General features: G+C 40.3%; 1 protein-coding gene across 4 annotated transcripts in view; it reads left to right on the plus strand.

Moving 5' to 3' along the window:
- Positions 1 to 22,805, plus strand: part of TRRAP (transformation/transcription domain associated protein) — a gene marked incomplete at both ends in the record, with an annotated part of 110,920 nt that overhangs the window by 48,596 nt on the left and 39,519 nt on the right. For 2 of the 4 annotated variants that reach the window (XM_084249139.1, XM_084249138.1), the window contains 17 exons: positions 846 to 942; positions 2,511 to 2,632; positions 3,001 to 3,171; positions 6,259 to 6,327; positions 10,475 to 10,594; positions 10,823 to 10,942; positions 11,294 to 11,458; positions 11,554 to 11,735; positions 11,968 to 12,166; positions 12,606 to 12,734; positions 14,779 to 15,045; positions 16,239 to 16,445; positions 17,807 to 17,965; positions 18,076 to 18,210; positions 19,625 to 19,735; positions 20,626 to 20,772; positions 22,356 to 22,569. In XM_084249139.1, the coding sequence (XP_084105265.1) occupies positions 846 to 942; positions 2,511 to 2,632; positions 3,001 to 3,171; positions 6,259 to 6,327; positions 10,475 to 10,594; positions 10,823 to 10,942; positions 11,294 to 11,458; positions 11,554 to 11,735; positions 11,968 to 12,166; positions 12,606 to 12,734; positions 14,779 to 15,045; positions 16,239 to 16,445; positions 17,807 to 17,965; positions 18,076 to 18,210; positions 19,625 to 19,735; positions 20,626 to 20,772; positions 22,356 to 22,569 (2,614 nt within the window). Of the gene's footprint in view, positions 1 to 845; positions 943 to 2,510; positions 2,633 to 3,000; positions 3,172 to 6,258; positions 6,328 to 8,631; positions 8,686 to 8,814; positions 8,836 to 10,474; positions 10,595 to 10,822; positions 10,943 to 11,293; positions 11,459 to 11,553; positions 11,736 to 11,967; positions 12,167 to 12,605; positions 12,735 to 14,778; positions 15,046 to 16,238; positions 16,446 to 17,806; positions 17,966 to 18,075; positions 18,211 to 19,624; positions 19,736 to 20,625; positions 20,773 to 22,355; positions 22,570 to 22,805 lie in introns of all 4 variants that reach the window. The other 2 variants (XM_084249136.1, XM_084249137.1) reach the window with 2 other exon arrangements.

Consider the following 22,805-nt stretch of genomic DNA (forward strand, 5'->3'; position numbering starts at 1 on the left):
AAAGATTTAGACTTGGGGTTTGACCTGTGAATCTGCCATTTGAAAGCTTCCCAGGTGATTATGATGCACAGCCGTGTTTGGAACTCTGGCATTGTAGTTAATGTAGTTATCTGACACTAACTTTCTCTCTACATATAAATGGATGTAGGTATTTATATATGTGTATATGTAACTGTTTGTATGTAAGAAGAATATTTTCGAAGGTTGACAAGTAACTAACATTGGTGATTTTCTCCTGGGAGTAGAATGGGGTAGGTGGTTTGGTTTTCTATTTTTAAATCTTTTACTGGGTAAGAATCTTCTCCCCCTTCCCCCCCAAGTAGGGAGGAAAATGGTTTAAGTTTGTAGCATTTTTTCAGGATGTAAATAGAAGGGGGGGAAATAGTAATAGAACACCATTTGTGTGCTATTTTAGAGGTTAGATATATAAATACATACTGGCATGGTAAAGTATCTGGCAGGGTAGTCCATGACTTTTTCTTTTTCTGTATTTAAACAGAAAATATTTTTAAATATTAAAAAGCACTGGAAGTAACTATGAACAAGCAGGAGGTGTATTGATACCTGCTGTTACAGGATTTGCAGTTAGATAAAGCGATCCTCTGTTTAAAGAGAAGAAAATGTTATGGTATCAGCGAGAAAGTGTCTAAGAATTTATTTCACTAATGAGGCTGAGTTTTGCTTTGGAATAAATTTAATCATATTTTGATGTTTTGTAGAATATCAGTGTCAGTTCATTGTGTTGCTGTGTGTGTGTGTGTTAAGGTTCTATGTTCTGCTTCTTACGAGGTTATTGTGTCTTCACAGTAAGAACAGTCTAATTTAAATTATTCTGTCTTTTGCAGCTGTTGAATTTGTGTGAGGCTGAAGATTCAGCTTTAACTAAGCTGCCCTGTTATAAAAGCTTGCCGTCACTTGTCCCTTTACGAATTGCAGCATTAAGTAAGTTTATAAATGTGGAATAAGTAACTGGGTACGAAAGTGAAAGGAGACCATAACCCTATTTTGTCATCTTAATTTTTCTGGCTTTTTGTGGTCATTTTAAGATGGAATCAAGAAATTATGTTTGTATGTTTATAAAATTACATAATGAGATGTCAGTGGATTGTACAGATTGCTGGGGTTTAAGTGATTTTGTATTCTCTTCTAAATTATGAATTTTAATATATAGTAAACTCTATGGTTCTCTTACGAATCTAATAATTCTGTTTTAAGAAAGCTACCATACCATTCATATATTGCCACTTTGCATCAGAATCAGAATATATGTAGTAAGGTGTACTACAGCCTTCATAGACTTGATATGATTCAGAAGCACTTGAGAATCCTCTATCTAGAATTTCATTAGAACTGTTAGTTTATCATTGTTTAGTGCAAAGTTGAAGAAAATATATTAGGTCAGTACTTGCTCTTGTACTTTAAAAAGTCATTCTTTATCTTTTTCTCTTTGTTAAAAAAATAACTATCAGGGGTATTTTTAGCAAGAGACATAGTCTCTTGCTTTGTTGACTTTATACACTTAATAAAATAGCCAGGATCCTTGAAGTAGAGGTAGAGGAGCTGAGATACAGAGCTTTAGGATGGGCTGGAAGGGTCAAGACATGCCAAGGCAGAGAGAGAGAGGTACAAAAAAGGCAGTTTGACAACCTTTTACTTCTCCGTTGAGGTTCCTTTCTTTGGGATACCTCTCCTGAATCCCCATTAGTGAGATCGGCATTATTTTTACTAGGATATGACTTTGTAATTGACATGCACAATCAAAGATGTGTCCCCTTTTTTACTAATATTTGCATTTTCAACGCCTTTAATCACTATAATTGGGAGAGATGCGTAATAAGATATGGATAGTGGAGAAAAGCTGAGTTGTGTGTCTGTTCCCTTTCATCAACCTGTCACAAGAATTTTAGGCTGTGACCTCTCTTAGTTCAGCATGCCTCTGCCTGTAGTCAACTATGCGCTCACCCTGTGAGGATTTGGGGGTGGGGAAGAGTGTCAAAGGGGCCTCTTCTCCTTTAAACTCTTCTGTCTGGATAGTGTAAGATTTATCGTGGCCTATCTTGCAGTCTTTGACTTCAGTCTTGGATTATAATGAACATGGGATTAGAAGGCCATGTTTTTGGCCTTTTTGTTGATTGGTATGAGTCTTTATTTTTATTTATTTATTTTTAAAGGTAAATAGCTTTTTTTTTTTAAAGGTTTATTTATACATACAAGAACTGGGGTACAGGCCAGAGTTTTGGGGGGTGAGAGGATTCACCAGAGACAGAGTGGGGAACAGAACAGGCAGATCGACTGAAATACGCTGCGAGGGAAGCAGCAGGCGAAGTCTGCTGCACCATATGGGTTACCTCCCCGGCCGGGGATCAAACTTGTGCTGCAGTGGCTGCAGTGAGTTTCATAGGTTGTGTCTCAACCCCTTGTGCCACCAGGGAAGCCCCAGAGTCTTTAAACAAAGAAATTGTTGATACATTTTTTCAGATCGATAATTGTGTTAATTTCTTTCCCTGAAGATGCACTTGCTGCCTGCAATTACCTTCCTCAGTCTAGAGAGAAGATCATTGCTGCATTGTTCAAGGCCCTTAATTCCACGAATAGTGAACTCCAGGAGGCTGGAGAAGCCTGTATGAGAAAGGTTTGTGTGGTGTGTGTATATGTGGATGTGTGTGTGCGTGTGTGTGTGTGTGCATGCACTGTGTACATGCATAAATTCTACACCAAGTCCCTCCTTGTGCCTTGTGTGTATACCTTGAAGTCTCCCTGTGGTTAAAATGCACTGGACTGTAGTAATACCTGTTTCAGTCACATTGAGCCTTTTAAAATATTAAGCAGAGATAACTAATCATCTTCATTTCATCGTAAATTTCTGGAATATATGGTTAATATTTCATTTTTCTAAAAAAAGTCAATTTTGCTTTGCTGCTAGTCAATTGTGAGTTTACATCCTGTTATAAAGTATATTTTTATTATCTATTTTCCTTTGTAACCTTTCCTTTTTAATAGTTTTTAGAAGGTGCTACCATAGAAGTAGATCAAATCCACACACATATGCGACCTTTGTTGATGATGCTGGGGGATTATCGGAGCTTGACGCTGAACGTTGTAAACCGTCTGACTTCAGTCACCAGGCTCTTCCCAAATTCCTTCAATGATAAATTTTGTGACCAGATGATGGTAAGCTAAGTGCATTTAACATTTAAACATAATCTATAACGAACCTAAAAACCTAATATAAATTATTTAAGTAAGTTGTACATTTACATGGTTCAAGATGCAAAAGGTGTACAAGGTATATACTGTGAAGGCTCCCTCCCATCTCATTCCTCCAGCTACTGAGTTCATCTTTTTAGAGATAGTGCTCATAGCTTTCTGTGTGTCCTTTTGGAGATGGTTTACATTACCTGGACATAAGGAAGCATAAGACACACATGTTTCTCCATTTAACATCCCATCATTTCTTAACCATATGAAAGGTGCTGCTTTTTGTAATGTGGACATGGCATAATTTAACCATTCCCCTACTGATGCAATCAATTTGTTCCCCCTATTCCCATTGTAGATAGTAATGCAGTGAAAAACTTATAAGAACTTTAGAATACCTTTGGGTTTTCAGAATTATACCAAAGAAGCAATTATACAAATTAGAGATCCATTTGACAATGTTTAACATTAAAGTATAAGCAGGTGAAGGAAAATTTCAACTGCTAAGTTTGTTTTGCTGTCTGTAAATAGAGACTTGTAAATAATTTGCAAACTTAGGACTTCATGGTATATTACTGTGAACGTATATGTATATTATGAGTTTGTTTTCAAAGTAGCCTTTGGCCATTTAGACAATTATTAATGAAAAATGACCAATATACCTACTGGGAATTGATAATAATATGATTGATCTTAAAATTGTAAGTGATGGGCCTCCCTGGTGGCGCAAGGGGTTAAACACTGCACTGTGCAGCAATCTGCAGCCTCTGCAGCACCAGTTCGATCCCTGGCCTGCCAGGGAGCAACCTACATGGCACAGCAGACCTCTCAGTCTTGCCCGCTGCTCCCCTCAGCAGAGTATTTCAGTCAGTCTGCCTGTTCTGTTCCCCACTCTGTCTCTGGTGAGTCCTCTCACCCCCTGTATCGCTGGCCTGTACCCCAGCTCTTGTATGCATAAATAAATAAATCTTTAAAAAAAAATTGTGATACCTTAAAGATAGAATGTAATTGGGAAATAGTTTTTTATGGAATTGAATTTCCCCAATTGGAAGATTACTTCATTTTACGGTTCTAGTATATATAGCATATACACGTACCTACCAATTTACATGTGTATAGACATTCACAAGTATAGTTGAAATAAATGAAATTATATCACTTCTTAGTTGGAGCACTTGAAATGTACACTCTGACGTCATATACACAATCATATTATAACTATAGCTTTCATGTATGAAATCCATGCATGTGTTCTCAATGTCCTGATGTTTTTTCTTTTCATTACTTTTTTTTTTTTTTAAGATTAGCCTGTCTCTTTCCTTTCACCTGTTATTTCTTACTGCACTTGCATTCCTGCCTGAAACAACTTTGGTGTTTGTTTTTGGGTGTGTGTGTGAGATGTGTGTGCATGGGGGTGTGGGTGGGTGGGTGGGTGTGTTTTATAACTTCCAGTCTCTGATTTGGGAAATTTTTTACAACCTTACGAAAAAAACTGCTTTGTAGTCTATAGTTAATGAGTAGGCTAAGAGTTGTCTTCCCTTTCTGGTTTATTTAGGGGATTTTTTTTTTTTCCTTCTCTTGCATTATAGCTACTTTCTGAGTGGTGGAATATCCTCTAAAATCAGTGTTGATGGCTGAAGCTGCTGTTTGTGCAGCCACTAAAACCTGACACCCATCTGACTGAGCCTACCCCAGACCTGTATCATTGGTGCTTTTGTGTTGAGTGTATGGGATTTCCTGACTTATTCTGTGCCTGGTACTGTGATTAAGGGCACGTTGCTCTGAGTTAGTCATGCTCTTTAGAACTGTGCTCCACCACTGGGACCTTTGTTTCCCCTCATAAAATAGACTTTTGAGTTTAATAGCTCAAGTGTTCAGCATTATTTTAAAGGAAAACTACCATATATAGTGGACTTATGTTAATAACCCTGAACATTTTTCTTTTTTAGAATTGTAACAGCTTGCAATTTGGTCTTTAAGTCTCTTATATGTCAGTTGTTTTTGGATATATCCTTATTGAACTAAAATGAATTAGCATTAATTTTCCCTTTGGGAGATTTAAGAGCAGAATAAAGTGATGCCACTGACTTTTCTGCACTTGTAATTGTGTTCCTTTCATATCTTTAAATATGTAGTAAGATTAGGTTTCACGAATTTATGTTGTAATGACTAATATTCTTCAAGGAATTTATTGGTAAGACATTATTAGCTAGTACATGGCTTCTTTGAAGAAATGTGTATTGTTTTCATGTTTTTCAATGTGTATTCCTTGGAATATTGAGTCTGCAAGATACGGGTGCTCCTTGAACACTTCATTTGCAAAACACAACTTACTGTATTTCCCTCTTGAAAGTTTATTAATAAACTCTGTCAGGACTTAAAGGGACAGAGAAGACCTCTTTCAATCATCAATTCCCAAGACTGTTTAACCATGGAGCAACCTCTTGTTGAACATCTACAGTGCAAATTACAAAGTAGAGAAAATCCTGACATGGCAATAGACAGGTTTCAGGACATTTTCTGTTTCACCGGGGTAAATCCAACCATTCTGTTTACAGAACATAAAATGCCAGTTACCTTCATCAATAGTTTGGTAATTGGACTAGAATAATAGAAATCACCACCATTCTCACGTTAAATATGAATAGAATTAATGATGCATATGAGTTTTTACCTAAAAGTAGCATTTTGAATTGAAATGTTTCTTTTTTTTTTTTTTTTTTTTTTAAGATTTATTTATTTATTTGTTTGTTTATACAAGCATTGGGTACAGTCAGAAGCACGGGAGGGCGAGAGAATCCACCAGAGTCAGAGCGGGGAGCAGAGCAGGCAGAAGGACCGAAGGACACTGCTGAGGGGAGCAGCGGGCGGCAGGAGAGGTCTGCGCGCCATGCGGGACCCTCCTCCGGTGGCCGGGGAGCAGCCGGGGATCGAACCGGCGCCGCAGAGGCCGCGGGCAGCCTCGCAACCCAGCGCTCAACCGCTGCGCCACCAGGGAGGCCCTTGAAATGTTTCTTAATGTGAGGAAGAAATGTCTAAGGGTCTATTTTTTCCCAACAGCAACATCTGCGAAAGTGGATGGAAGTGGTGGTCCTCACCCATAAAGGGGGCCAGAGGAGCGACGGAAACGTGAGTGGCTTGTTTGTTTCTGGAAGGGCAAGCCTGCTGTGTACTGCTGTTACCGCTATTAATATTGGAACAGTGCTTTTAATTAAAATACCGGTCAGAAATTTAGTTTTATATGACTAATTCATGTATATTGTTTCACATCTTATTAGCATTACATTTTGTTTTTATTTGTCTTAATTGCTGAACATTTCTTTTTATGTTTCTTTAAAATCCCCCTTTTGTTCACTTATATATGATGTTTTTGTTGATGAGAATTCTGGGTGGCTTGAAATATTAGTATTTCAATTTTACTAGGTTTGCTTTAAAGTGTATTTTCTAGACTGTACTTGGCAGCTGCTGCTTGCATGGTGGTGCATTCCTCAGCTGTTGTTTCCATTGCTTTACATCATCATTGCCTCATAAAACAAATATAGATTTTAGGGCATAATAAAGCATTAAGGAGAATGTAATAAAGCATCCCATAAATATTGGCAAGTATGTTTTCTAGACCTCAATTACCCTACCCTAACTATTTGCCAAAAGTCAAATGACCAGTACTACAAAACACATTTTTATGACTTTGAGGGAAAACTGCTTTCGTTAAATTTTAAGTGTCTGGTGTTGGTCATTAGAATTTCTCTTAAAATTGAATGATTCTTCCATTTAAACTTTAATATTATTGGTATATGTTAATATCCTTTTAAAGTATTTTGTAAGTTGATGATTGTCCTATAAGTGGGATTGTGTTTCCATAATTTCCAATTACACCTGGTGAAATTGTATAGCAGCATCCTGAGAAGGGAATTCCTGTAGCTCTTCAGGGGCATAATTAATGTAGCCTTTGTCCTCCTGTGCCTATTTGTTGGATGCTGTTTCTTTTTTCTTTTTGGCTTTATTTTGACCATTCTGTGTTGAGGTGTTTTTGTTTATGTAAGTCTTGTTTACTGCTGCTTCTAAACAACCAACTAAACAGCAAAACTAAACCAAGATTTTAAACTTTTTTAGGAGTGTTATGCCATCCGTGACCTCTTGGAAGGTTTGTCATTTATATATGCAGGGCAAAAGTCAGAAAATCTTGGTGGGGAGAGCAGAGTGTATTTTAAAAGCCCCAGCAAGTACCCATCTCACATCTGTTAGGTATTTCTGCTTTATACTTTCTATTTGTTTTTTATAATAAGTAGTTAATCCTCTGAAACACACAGTTCTAGAATAAATATTTAAAAACCTAGTGGGTAGATGAATAATTTCGGTTGTGTCAAAAATATTCATGAACTTTTTTACAGAAATCTGTTACTTGGAGGGTAGTTGGAGGTGGGGCAGTTGGAGCCTTGATACTGGGAATTACTTGAGCTCATGCTGAAACATGTTGATCACAGCAATAGTGTATTCCCTGGGTGTGTCCTACTGTGTGCGTGAGGCTGTATATCTGAGATCAGGCCACAGTGTGGGGCTCAAAGGCATTGTGGCTACAGCCTCATCACCTCAGCCCAGGGCCAAGCTGCCTTTCTGTTCTTAAGCTGTGATCATTTTTATGAAGTTACATAGGGTTGGTAATGGGTCTTTGAAAGTTAGTTTGTTACTATTTGGTAGAATCCCTAAGTAACATAGTCTGATTGAGAAACTGTAACTGAAAACATGCTTAAGAGTTGACTAAACAATAAATTAAAAGCCTTTTTTTAATATCAGGTACCTCGATGAACAGAGCTTTGCACTGTCATTTTTAGGAAGGTTTGTCTTTTACGTATCAAACTTACAGGCAAGAACTCAGGACCAACTTTTATGACATGTCTGTACACATGCACATATGTACACACACAGAGCTTCACAAGATAACCCAGGTATCTGGAGGGTGGTATCATGGCCTGTGGGTTGCTCTGTGTGGGGGTCTCAGACATGCTTAATTGATGGGGCTTATACCTCCTGTTACTATTTTTCGACTTTAACTGCAAAGATTTTTCTTAAATGTCTTAGCACTACATAAAATCTAAAATCACTCACTCTGAAGAAACCAGTTCTTAAAATGTATTTGCATGCAATGAGTTCTTACAGTTTCTCCCCCTAGGTAAGAATTCCAAATTTCCTCTTTTTAAAACATGATATAGGGAAGAATTACAGTATTCAATACTATCAGAAGGGCTGTTTGACATCTGAAGGGTGGAAGGTGTATTTTTTGCTGTTGAGCATTTGTTTATTACTGTGTGCTTTCTGATAATTGTCTTTACTGTCTTGTTTACCCCAATAATCCTTGCTGTGTATGAGTATTTGGGAAGTTTTTATGTAAATAACATAAATAGAAAAAAAGATGATTTTCCTCCCCATCCTCAGGAAAGCATTTCAGAGTGCGGGAGATGTTCCTTGTCTCCATTCTGTCAGTTTGAGGTGAGAACAATCTATTAAAAGTCAGTTTATGACTTGCAATGTGAAGAACAGTTTATATTTTCTTTTCTTTTCTTTTCTTTTTACCTTTTTGTTGCCTTTTTTCATGCTGTAATTTTTGTTTTGGTTCAGCCTGCCATGGAAGGGGTAGAGGTGAGAATTTCAGTGGAGGCCCAGGAGGGGTTGTTGTTGTTGTATTTTGGTTTTGCTGTGACTTGTGGTTCTGTGATGGACAAGAGTGCGTTGTGCCTTTGAGTGCAGTGAGCCGTATTGTCTGTCTGTGGCAGAGTTGTATTAGTATCCTTGCTGTGAACTGTCCGGATGCCACGCATGTTTTCTATTAGGATGTTTTAAGCAAGATTCTAAGTTCTTTGGTTTTCTACATGCTCGAACTACAATACTCACTATGATTTAAGATTCAATTGGATTTTGCTATCATGATGTTCATATGAACTTATACATCTAACAACCTCCTAAGAGGAAACTCCACAAAGAAATTCATCTGTTAGAAATTTGAAGGAATTATATTTTTCAGACTGCTGACTTACTGACTGCTTTGAGTTAAAGACCTCATTGCTCCCCTGCACCCAGTCCCCTGCATCCTTCTCACCCACACACTAATATATAGTCACAGCATTGTGACTTGAGCCTGTCAAACTCTGAGCTTTCCCTTTTCTGTAAAATGGGAGTGGTAACCTCTGTCATGGCCATCATCTTGGCGGTATTATGAAGGACACAGGGTATGATTTCATGACAGTGCTTTGAAAACAAAAAAACATAATATAAAAATAATCGCAATTAGAATGTTACAATTTCAGGATAGATTATTCTCTGTCCAAAGACTTAAATTCTGTAGAAGAGAGCTCTAGAAGTAGGATGGGGAGACAAAAAATTTTTCTCATTTCTTATCCATCTCATTGTTTTGCCTTTTGGTTTAAAGAGAAATTTTGGAAAGTATCTCAGATGCTGCTAGGATGTGGTCTCATGACTAGTGCTTATCGCCCCCATTTTACCACGCTTAGAGAAGTGGATGTGCTCTTGCACGTCATGCAGAATGGACAATCAAGGACTCTTCCCTTCCCTGTGGCCATGTAGAACTCCTCTGAATTGCAGACACAAAACTGGAGCTAAAACAGAACAATTGACTGCCGAGCTGTTAGCACCTTAAAAAATGCAAAATTTCTGGTGTTTCACATTTTTTCATCAATCAGCAGAACAATTTGTCAGCTTTATCTTTAGACCCAGTTGACAAATACATAGTGCCATGGCCAGTATTTATATATGTTGATACTTATTTCCAGAATAAATACCTAAGTATTTTTTGAGGACTTTCTATGTGCTAAATTTTGAGGACAAAAGAAGCCTGTGCTCTCAGAACTTAGTGTATTGGGAAGACCCCATAATGTCATAGCAAAGTGGGGGAATCCTAAGACTCTCACAGCCACAAATGCAATTATCACTTTCTCCATGAGGGGCTAGTGTAGGTAACCCTTCAAGTCATTTCTAACACTAGTCACTTCTTCTCATGAAAACAGCACAGTCATGTCAGGTATATAGTTAGCTCCTTCTCCCTCCATTGACATATGAAATCTCAAGGCCAAGGGCAGTTTCCTTTGGCTGAAGTTGTAATCTGAGATTGGTAAGTTGTGGCTTTGTACATGTTAACTCTTTGCTTCTGTTCGCTAGCCTTGCGAATGTAACTAGACTGTATATTAGGGTTTGTAGTAATAGTTATATCTCTGGCTATTGAAATTAATTGGCATGTTTTATAATTTCTGGTTTTCTTCATTAGGAAATGAAAATTTGTTCAGCAATTATAAACCTTTTTCATCTGATCCCAGCTGCACCTCAAACTCTGGTCAAGCCTTTGTTAGAGGTTGTGATGAAAACAGAACGGGCTATGCTGATTGAGGTAATGGTTAGCTTAGATGATTAATTGATTCTTCTCCACCTGTTCCTTCTAATATTTTTACTTTGTTATATTTTAAATGGATTACTCTAACAATGTAAAGATATTGCTTAGGATTGTTAATGCACTCCAGTTAGGAACAGGAGAAATGCATTCTCCTACAGTGTTATGTATAAGATCAAGAAAAGCCTCAATCCTGAGAAGATGCGGTTTTCACCACATGTTTTCCAGGCCGGCAGTCCATTCAGAGAGCCTCTGATCAAGTTCTTGACTCGGCACCCTTCTCAGACAGTAGAGCTGTTCATGATGGAAGCAACACTGAATGATCCCCAGTGGAGCCGAATGTTTATGGTAGGAGTTGCAAGGAGCTGGAGTTGGGTGACCCTGCAGATTGGTGAGACAGTCTGCTCTGAAATCCAAAATTATTATTTTACTGTTTTCTGATATAGTTGAACATTGGAATATCATTTTCTTGTGTATAAAAAGTTCAAGTCCAGGAATCACTCTCTAGGGTTTTGATGGTGGTAACAAATGAATTGCTCAGATTATAAAACATAAAGTGTGGTTGCTGTTTTAAAAGCATTTTTTAAAAGGATGAGTATGGTGAATTTTTGTAGCCTGCCAGGAGATTTAGCTTAAAGTTTATATCTAAACCTCTTGTGTTTTGGTTAGTTTAAAACAGCATGTTTGTTCTGTTTTCAGAGCTTTTTAAAACACAAAGATGCCAGACCTCTGCGTGATGTGCTGGCAGCTAACCCTAACAGGTTCATCACCCTGCTGCTGCCTGGTGGCACCCAGACAGCCGTGCGACCTGGCTCGCCCAGCACCAGCACTATGCGTCTGGATCTTCAGTTTCAAGCCATCAAGGTATAGTGTCTTTGCGTTGGGTGCCTGAAATCCCCAAGGTGTAGTAGAGATACAGAGATAACACTGTCACTTCCCTAATTGATTCTTCTTGACAGATCATAAGTATTATAGTTAAAAATGATGACTCCTGGCTGGCCAATCAACATTCTCTGGTGAGCCAGTTGAGACGAGTGTGGATTAGTGAAACCTTTCAAGAAAGACACCGGAAGGAGAACATGGCTGCCACAAACTGGAAGGAGCCCAAGCTGCTGGCCTACTGTCTGCTGAATTATTGCAAGTGAGTGCATCTGTCCTGCTTTTTACAGCATACCATAACCTAACTGCTTTCCGCCTAGTAACCTGAACTGGAGCCTCTTCTAATTTGCACATAGCTGTGGTTCACTGAAATATGTGTAGTCAGATGTTGTAGAGAGTTGATGATAACTTGAGTTGTTTGAAAGGCAAGTCAGATAATACACAGTTCTGGAATTTGCCATAATTTAACTTGTTTTCTTATTTTAACCCTTCAGAAGAAATTATGGAGATATAGAATTGTTGTTTCAACTGCTCCGAGCCTTTACTGGTCGCTTTTTATGCAACATGACATTCCTGAAAGAGTATATGGAGGAAGAGATTCCCAAAAATTACAGCATTTCTCAAAAGCGTGCGCTGTTTTTCCGCTTTGTAGACTTCAATGACCCCAACTTTGGAGATGAACTGAAAGCTAAGGTGAGTCTCCCTGTTGTACATTAGTAGCCTCAGACATTTGGGTTCACTTTTTAGGCAACCAAGGGTACTATTTGTGTTCTGCTTTGACTCTGTTGACAAATCATAGTCCATACTGTTTTTGAGGAAAATGCTGTTATTGAGAACAAAGCAGCTCTAGCAGTGAGCCAATGTTGAAAAGTAGTTTATTAGTTTACATGTTTTTCTGAAATGACTCATTTGAAGTAAGAGTATATGAAGCTGTTGTCCCTTTTCCTCTTGTCTTTTGCAGATAGTTGTTAAACTACCTTTTCAGTTGTTAGTTAGAATAAAATATTGTTGCATTCGATTGAGTTCTAACTTTATGGTGCAGTATGGCAGAACTGGGGTCCTGCTCATCTTGTTAAAGAAATAAAAAGCATGGCTTTGTTTACCTTCTTTCTCATTTTTTAATTTTTTATAGGTTCTGCAGCATATCTTGAATCCTGCTTTCTTATATAGCTTTGAGAAGGGGGAAGGAGAGCAGCTCTTAGGACCTCCCAATCCAGAAGGCGATAACCCAGAAAGCATCACCAGTGTGTTTATAACCAAGGTAGTATTACTAACAATGCATTGGTGTGAAAAGTGACTTGACAGTGGAGGGGGGAAGGCACGCAGGGTGTCATTGAAATGCGTTTATGTCCCTAAGGTTTTTGTTTTTCTTGATTGAATTGGTTTGTAGCAGACCGTGATAATTTTTACTAGTGAATTTTTTTTTAAGACGGTCTTACTTTTGTAATGAATTAACTTTTCCACATTAATAGATTCTAATCAGAAACAGTATCTCAGTGAAAGTTCAGATATCAGTTATTTTGTGAAAATAGTGCTTGTCAGTTTTGGCGTTCTATTGATGTTTATATCTTTAACTTTTTGAAAGAATGTACTTAAAGGCCAATAAAAATATTAGACTGAATGCAGTTGCTACTGTGACCATTTGTGGCAGTAGTAATGTCCGAAGTTAGGTTTTAAAGTCTCTGCATTTTTGTAATAGTTTCACCAGCTTTTTTGTAGCTGAGAGGTGTTATCAAATTAAACATTTCTTTGAGAAAGGCCTGCCCTGTGCTTCTCACAATGCCTTGGTGGTTTATACAGGTTGAACTTCACTGGTAGGTAGTATTTACCTTGAGGTTGTTAGAGTGAGCGTTCTGTGTTCAGGTTGTTAGAGTGCCGTTAGTGAGTGACATTCCACGTCTGCAATGTGAATTAGCACTCTGATTGGCAACTTGCACGTACATGCCAACACACTTCGTAAGGGTACAGTTGGTTTTCTTACCTGTTTGCCCTGGGGTCCAGCTAGAGGCTGTTGTTCCCCTTGACAGGTAACTGCTTTTTAGTGGTCTTGATCGCTCAACATGGACCTTCCTCCTATACTTTCTCTCTCTCTCTCTCAATGAAAGCTGAGTTCAAGAAATTATTTTTGGTTCACATACTGATAATTGCTTTATTATGGGCAACTATGGGGAAATGAGGACCTAGGTGCAGCCCCTTCCACTGTGTTGCCGTCTCTAGGCTGTGTCTTCTGGATCAGATGCTGCTGGCTCAGCACAGGCAAGGAGTTGGGACTGGGTTGGGTGAGAAAAAATGGCAATGGGAGGCTGGAGCCCAGGGAAGGGGCTGCTGTGAACAGTAGATTCAGGAGAAAAAGGACTTAGGGGGCTAAAGGCCATCAAGGAAAACAAAGTTGTGATGGAAGACTTTGGCCTTCTAGTTTTCTGATAAAGGGAAGTCAGTTAGGGTTCTTAGTTGAATTGAATGATTCAGTCAATATACTTAATTCAGTAGAGATGTGCAGAATATTCCTCAAGAATGTATATACATGAAACATAAAAACTTATCAGGTACTTGATTATTTAGAAAACCGTAACAATTTGTTATACAGATTTTCTTTTCCAGGTAACATTTTCTGATTGTAATACTGAAAAACAAAGAATAGCTAATTAATAGTTGACCAGGGAAAAAAATCTGAATGACTTGGGAATTAAGAAGTTCCTCATTCACCTTGTATCAAAGAGGAAGTCTGCTTTTCCTCCTTTACCTACCTACTGCATTCTCACTTGGAAGGCTGCCCTTTCCAATGTTGAAATGAGTTGAGTTTCAAATCTATGTATTAAAGGAAAACTTATATAACATTATTGATTCCCTCTATGTAGAACTTAATAATATATCATAGCCTTGTGTGTGTTTATTTTTTTTAATTTTTTAAGGTTTAAATTATTATATGGGGCCTCCCCGGTGGCGCAGCGGTTGAGTGCTGGGTTGCGAGGCTGCCCGCGGCCTCTGTGGCGCCAGTTTGATCCCGGCTGCTCCCCGGCCACCGGAGGAGGGTCCCACATGGCGTGCAGACCTCTCCTGCCGCCCGCTGCTCCCCTCAGCAGTGTACTTCGTTCGGTCTTTCTGCCTTCTCTGCTCCCCGCTCTGGCTCTGGTGAATTCTCTCACCCTCCTGGTCTTCTGACTGTACCCAGTGCATGTATAAACAAACAAACAAACAAACAAATAAATAAAACATGCCTCTATAAAAATAAATAAATTATTATATGGCCCTTAGTTAACACAAAACCCGAAATGAATTCCTTTCTGCTTGTTTTTTCTTGGCAGGTCCTTGACCCAGAGAAACAAGCAGACATGCTGGACTCCCTGAGGATCTACCTCCTGCAGTATGCCACGCTGCTGGTGGAGCACGCCCCCCACCACATCCATGACAACAACAAGAATCGCAACAGCAAGTTGCGCCGCCTGATGACCTTTGCATGGCCCTGCCTGCTCTCCAAGGCCTGCGTTGATCCAGCCTGCAAATATAGTGGACACTTACTTTTGGCACACATTATTGCCAAATTTGCAATACATAAGAAAATTGTCCTTCAGGTACTTCCTGAGGCTGCCTCCTACCCACCCAACAGTCACATGTATTTCCACACTTTGTACTCATTGCTGCTTGTATAATTGCAACCTCTAAAACTTTCTAAAGCTGTCTTTCTAAAACTGCCATTTAAAAATGCACAGTTCTGTTCAACTTATACAAAAAATGCTATGAAACTCCCATGATTATCATCTTTATGGTTATTATTCTTCTTCCCCACTTGTTGTTTTGCTCTTGATCCTCTGGATCTTTGCTTTTGAAACAACAAAATATCTCCTTTGTCTACCTGATGCTCCTTTATCTGTTGCATTCTGGCTTCTGACCTGTCACTCCATTGAAATGGAGCCCCAAACCCCTCCTTTAGCTAAAGACAATGGATAATTGAACCTGCATCCTGCCACCTCTCTGAGTTTCTGTTTCTTCCACTCATGAATTCTGTGAGCCTGGGGCAATTAGTTACTGTCTCCATGTAAGAATTTAATGAGTGCAAAGCCTGTCTGTCCATGAAACCTGTAGTAAGCGATTGCTCTTGTCGTAGTCTATGTGGTGACTCTTGATTGTTTTCCTCTGACCATTCCCTCTTATGAGTGTCTGTAGTTTTAAACCCTGCCCTTCTAACCCCCTCACACAGCACATTCCACAGACACTTGGGATACAAATGTAGCCTCTCTGATTGACCCTTTCTCCCTGTCATCCCAGCTAGAAACCTAAGGGCCTTCTGTGATACACTTCCATTCTTTCCAGTGTCCAGGCATGGCTAGGCCTGTTGTTACCAACACCCTGCTCCACCCTCAGTGCTAGCTGGGTCTTTGACCTTAATGCCCTTACTACCAGGCCTTCCCCCTCTCTTGAACTGTTACAGGTTTGCTTCTGGTAGTGGGCCATTTCACTCCATTTCCTATGCTGTAGCCCAAGTGAGATGACCTGTGTACCTCAGTAAGCTAGGTCTCACTCATCTTTGCATATGTCAGCCTAACCCAGCGTGGGCACTTTGTGGGTGCTGAATAAATATCAGAAAAAATGTGTTCATTGATCAAAACTTAATGGAGAAGGTAAATATGTTGTTTCCTTATAAGAGTCCTGTAGAATCTTAAAAAAATTGTTCATACAAAATTATCAGAACTTGTTTCTGATTGTTATCTTACTGTATTTTAAAGCCTTCATTATCACCCCATATGAGAATTTCTTTCTTGTTCAGGTTTTTCACAGTCTCCTCAAGGCCCATGCAATGGAAGCTCGAGCAATCGTCAGACAAGCAATGGCCATTTTGACTCCAGCAGTGCCAGCCAGAATGGAGGATGGACACCAGATGCTGACGCACTGGACCAGAAAGATCATTGTGGAGGAGGGACACACAGTCCCTCAGCTGGTGCATATTTTGCATTTGATAGTACAGCATTTTAAGGTGTGTAGAAAGTACTGTAGGTTGGTGTGTAATACATTTCAGGCATGTGCTTTGAGCTTTATGCCTGTCATTTTCTGTAATGATTCATCTTTCAGTAAATGCATTTCTGGTTCATTGATTAGTATGTGTTTTGTGTGAATGACTTGGTAAACGTAGGAATTGTTTTATAGAATGTGTTCTGTAGTGTATGCTGCTTTTTTTTTTTTTTTAAAGATTTATTTATTTATACAAGCATTGGGTACAGTTAGAAGCGTGGGAGGGTGAGAGAATTTACCAGAGCCAGAGCGGGGCGCAAAACAAGCAGACTGACAAAGTACACTGCTGAGGGGAGCAGCAGGTGTGGCAGGAGAGGTCTGTCGCACCATTTGGGACCCTTGCCGGCGGCCGGGGATCGAACCAGCGCTGCAGAGGCTGCGGGCAGCTTTGCAACCCAGCGCTCAACCGCTGCACCACCGGGGAGGCCCTAGTGTATGCTGCTTTCTACAACTGCATTTTTTAGAGGGGTACTCAACTGAGTTATTGCTTTTTTTTTTAATATTTATTTATGCATACAAGAGCTGGGGTACAGGCCAGAGACGCAGGGAGTGAGCAGATTCACCAGAGACAAAGTGGGGAGCAGAACAGGCAGAATGACTGAAACACACTGCTGAGGGGAGGAGCGAGCGAGACAGGAGAGGTCTGCTGTGCCACGTGGGTTTCTCTTTGGCTGGCCGGGGATCGAACTCCTGCTGCAGAGGCTGCGGATTGCTTCATGGTGCAGTGCTTAACCCCTTGCGCCATCAGGGAGGCCCAACTGAGTTATTGCTTTAAAGTGAAAGATAGTCATCACAAACTCTTAATTTTGGTAACTTAACTTAAAAAGTTGTGTCACTGGCCACCTCCTTCTCTAGCAAGTTACCCACTTTGTGGGATTTGTTTTTATATAAATACTTCTTGTAGATTTTGTGGCAAGTAGAAAGAACTGAATTGCAAGTTAATTCTTCTACAACCACCTCTTTTAGAATTGGGAATTTGCTTCTTGGTATGGCTAAATTTTTATGATATTAAAAATGAAGTTCTACACCTTGAGTACTTATCTTGCCTACCCTAAAGACAATGCAGTGCTTCAACACTTTTAAAAGATGTTAGAGTGAAATACATTTATATGTTGGGACCCAGCCAGGCCTGAAGGAGTGATACATATACATATCTAAGGTACTAAGAATTTTCTTGCTAAAATTATGATTCCGAATTCTTGAATGTGAGGTTGGGGGATGTGTGTGTGTACTTGCACGCGTAAGCAAGCAAGTACAAGCAAGCAGGCACTGAGGCCTCATCACGGCCTCCCCAGTGTAATGGTGATGTTTACCCTGTGCTCACAGGTATACTATCCAGTGCGTCACCACTTGGTGCAGCACATGGTCAGCGCCATGCAGAGGTTAGGCTTCACACCTAGTGTCACTATCGAGCAGAGAAGGCTCGCCGTGGACCTATCTGAAGTCGTCATCAAATGGGAACTGCAAAGGATCAAAGACCAGCAGGTAGGGATGGTACCCTTTTTTGTCTCTGATTGTATTCCTTACGCTTCTCCTAGAAATCAGTGAGTAAAGTAGACTGACTGTATGTGTGTGTGTGTGTACGTGTGTTTAAGCCGGATTCAGATATGGACCCTAATTCAAGTGGAGAAGGAGTCAACTCTGTCTCATCTTCCATTAAGAGAGGCCTGTCAGTAGATTCCGCCCAGGAAGTAAAACGCTTTCGGACAGCCACAGGAGCCATCAGTGCGGTAAGAACATGTGCACGAGCATATGTACTTTCTATTTTGGGGTATGCCTTTTCTTGGCAATTACTTCATTTATTTTGTAAATTTTGAATGTGGACTAATTTCCCAGCATCATGCCAGAGAGATGGCCAGGAAAGGCTGCGCTCAACAGATAGAAACCTGAATACAGGCTCTGTCTCAGAGTTTCCCAGGTTACCAGCACAATTTCCTTTGTACTCACTGACACCATCAGGGTTCTGATGGTGGTGGTCAAATTTCCTGTCGAAGGTACCAGAAATACTCTTGGGTAAGAATTCTGCTTGAGACTTGGACCTGTGTTGTGCTAAAGTTTATAAAAAGACAGTGTATCTTACTTTGAAGTGCAGCGACCAAAAAAATGGCTGGGGTGCTCACACTCATCTCACCCCTGGTGGCGGGGACAGTGCTGTCACCCTGGTGGTGTAGTTTCACAGGACTGTTAACCCTGGTTTGACTGTTAATCTTCCAGCTCTCTGCGTCTAAACTTGGACTCCCTCTGACACTCCCCATTTCCTCCTGAATGTGTTGCTCCTGCACCCACCCACCCCACACTCCACCGAGAACCCTGGAACCATCTGCCACATGTCCATGTACTGTTCTCCACTCCTGGTCGGGAGCAAATCCTGTTAGCCCGGCCTCCTCCCCTCTCTGCCCCACCCTCCTAGCCCGAGCCCCCATCGCGCTCACTCTGCCTCACAGTTCTCACTGTCCACTTGCATCCTGTGTTAGTACGGATCTCACCAGCAGAGCACCAAGACCTTTCCTTTCACACCAAGTCAGGGGAAGCTGTATGGGGAATCTTAAGCTTTTATAATTATTAGACAAAATAGTTACCTTGTAAGGAGGGACCTCTGCACTGTTTTTCATGGTTTCTCATAAATTTCAGAACTATTTCAAAGTGAAAGCCTAGAAAGTTAGTCAGATGTTCTTTCCCTTCTCAAGACCCTCCTCCCCCACCATCTGGGCCCTCTCTGGCCCCGCGACCTGACTCTGTGGATGACGTGCTTCATTCCTCTCCAACCCGTGACCTCGCTCTGCCGGTGACCTGCTTCATTCCTGTGTGTAGCCCTTCAGCCCTTCCTCCACTGGGAAACACCCCAGGTTCTTAGCATCTTTAGTACTTGCTTACAGTCTCTCTTCCCTCACCCTGCAGCAGTTTCCTCTTCTCTCAGGCCTGCCGCTTCTCTGTCTCAGAGCTGCCTAGACTCCACTTCTTTTAATCTCAAGCACATGACACATCATTTACTTTATGGCCACTTTATTCTTCATCTGTGGAGCCTGTGCCTTCCCCTGGCGCCCAGAACAGAGTTGACCTGGGAGGACCACATACTGGAAGCAGACTGCACGAGCCAGCCCTACATGGGACTGTCATTGAGGGTTCTCTTCCTGCCTTTTCTAGGTGTTTGGGAGGAGCCAATCTCTGCCTGGAGCGGATTCCCTTCTTGCCAAGCCCATTGATAAGCAGCATACAGACACTGTGGTGAACTTCCTCATACGTGTGGCTTGTCAGGTGTGGCATTCTGCATGTCTTGTGGTCAGGATTCTTCAGAGCAGAGACTACTTGCTACATAACAGAATGAAAACCAAAATAGACAAACAAGGTCTAAGAGCTAGTTCTATCATCTTCAGACCAAATTCCACTGATTTCAAGGCATGCCAATATTTCTGAAATCACCTTATAATTTATATGATTTTTTAAAAACAGTTTTTCTTTCAGTTTCACTTAAAATGGCAATGTTATCTTACATTTTATGGCATGTTGGCATTCGTTGAAACATGGTAATTTAGTAATCTTAGACAAATTACTTCTAGTTTACCTATCTGCTAAGAGTGCTAGGGTGATCCCACCTGCATAATGTGGATTTCATTTAGTAATTTAAGTACTTGGGTTTATTTACCATTCATATTTTCATGCCTTTGTTGGGACTCCATTTCTGAAACTTTTCATTTTTATTTCATAAAAACATAAATGAAGTTTTTCCTTAGAATTTTTTTCCCCACTGGGGAATCTTAAATTTTTATAATTATTTAACAAAATTGTATATCTTACAGTTCTACTGAGGATCTCAAGGTACTGAAGAAAATGTCCTAAACTAATAACCCAGTAAATCTTTTCTTACATGCTACAGTGTGCTAGGCATAGCCTTGGAGCTCTGAAGGGAAGGAACTTTAAGCTCCTGCTCTCCCAAGGAGCTTCTTGGCACTAATCAGTTACACAGATAACCACTGACCCTCTGCAAGGGGGGAAGCAGAGGGGCCTAAGCTGAGGCCAGGTGGGAGAGAAAGTGGCCACCACTTGGGAGTGCCGGGGTGTGAGGGCGTTGGGTGCAGGCAAGAAGACTGAGAATAACTGCAGACATGTGGTCGGTGAACTCCACCTTGAATTGAGCTAATTTCCAGGTTAATGACAACACCAATACTGCGGGGTCTCCCGGAGAAGTGCTCTCCCGCCGGTGTGTGACTCTTCTGAAGACTGCCTTGAGACCAGACATGTGGTCCAAGTCAGAGCTCAAGCTGCAGTGGTTTGACAAGCTGCTGATGAGTGTGGTAGGTGCATGGGACTGTCTTTGTTGACCTGGCTCAGGGCTGTGACCACCAAATCTCAAATTTTCCATTCCCTTGCAGTTGTGGCTTCTGCTTCCGCTCATGGCCAGTAGTAAGAAAACTGGATTTAAAACTTGGCTTTGGTCACCAGCCCCAAGTTCAGTTAGGACTTCTGAAAACATAATTCTCTTGCCTTTTATAGATTTACTTGTTTTTTTTAACGAGCACTAGAGTCAGGTAACAGAGAAGCCCAAATATTATTTGGTGAATTTTTTTTGTTTCTGTAAAAACCATGATCCTTTAATTTTCTCACATTTGCAAAAGCTGTTCTTATCTTATCCATGTCATTACCATGACACAGTTCCATTTGTCTAGTTGCCTGATAGAATTTGAAAACTTGAAACATCGGGATTATAAAACCTATCATAAGCATTCGTTGTTTTATGTTGCAAAGACAACATGTTTTTTGAAAGGTTACAGAGATTATTGTGCTATGAAGAGAGTAGGATAGTTCCCCACTAACCTGCAGCACATGCTGGATTCTGGCTTGGTATGAGAGGTAACTTCCAGATTGTCTGCAAATATTTTTCCTCTTTTTCTCATTGACAGTTTGAATTACTTTTCTGTCAAATGCATTCATAGTTGAAAAATCACCAGCTATTGCAGACAGCCTCTGCCCCTCAGCAGGCCACTGTTTTCAGAAAGTAGCATGCCATGTTCAGTGAGTGACTTTCTGCCTTTTCTCCATGATCTGTAGTTATACCTTTTACCTCTCAACTCAGAGTGTACACACTACACATAAGACACGTGTGTGTGACCACAAAATCAAAAGTTTTGTGAAGCGATGTATCTTTACTACAAACCAGGTACTCTCTTTATTTTTTAATGCTGGCATCATCCACTAGCTTGATTTCATATACAGTTTCAAAGAAACTTGTTCATGGAAGGGTATTTGTGTGCAACTGTAAGATGGGAGGAGAAAAGCAAAACTCATTTTGGTAATTGCCCTTTTAGATTACAAGATTCTTGGTGATTTTCAAATTCTTACTTAAAAGTAAGTACTAATATTTTGGGGAAAAGTTTTATAAGAAGTTTTTTTTTTTTTAAGATTTATTTATTTATGCATGCAAGAGCTGGGGTACAGGCCAGATGCGTGGGAAGGTGAGAGGATTCACCAGAGACAGAGTGGGGAGCAGAACAGGCGAATTTACTGAAATATACTGCTGAGGTGAGCAGCGGGTAAGACCAGAGAGGTCTACTGCACCATGTGGGTAACTCCCTGGCCAGGGATCGAACTCATGCTGCGGTGGCTGGCAGTAGCTTGATAGCACTGAGACTTTAACCCCTGCGTCACCAGGGAAGCCCCTATAAGAAGTTTTTCTAAAGCAGATTTCCTTAATATTTTGAAAGTATACTGTTTTAATAAAAATAGTGTAGTCACATATTTTTTTAATGTCTGTGATAATTCTCTAGTGGTTTTTACTTTGTTTCCAAATACTCAAAGTCAAATAGGTTTAAATTTTGCTTCATTCATGTGTCTATAATTCACTATACTAATCATCTTTGGCTTGTGCTCTCCATTTCAGGAACAGCCTAATCAAGTCAACTATGGAAACATCTGCACAGGATTGGAGGTGCTGAGTTTCTTGCTGACTGTTCTCCAGTCTCCAGCCATCCTTAGTAGCTTTAAACCCCTGCAGCGTGGGATTGCTGCCTGTATGACGTGTGGGAACACCAAAGTTTTGCGAGCCGTACATAGCCTTCTCTCGCGCCTGATGAGTATTTTCCCAACAGAGCCAAGTATGTGACCTTCTCTGTCAGTGCCTTGCTTTCTAAGTAGATGGGTGGGCATAGGGCTCATTATTTGAGAGTGCCCATTGCCCTATGTTGAACATTTTATTGTCCCACATTTCTTTGTGTCTTCAACTTTTATTTTAATGTACTTGGCATAAAAATTTAACAATAACAGTCATTTCATTTTATTTTTTGTCTACTTTGGAAATGCAGTTCTTCATTAGCTGAACACTAATCATTCC

The sequence above is a fragment of the Talpa europaea genome (assembly GCF_964194135.1).
Source record: "Talpa europaea genome assembly, chromosome: 12".
In the NCBI taxonomy this organism is placed as follows: domain Eukaryota; kingdom Metazoa; phylum Chordata; class Mammalia; order Eulipotyphla; family Talpidae; genus Talpa; species Talpa europaea.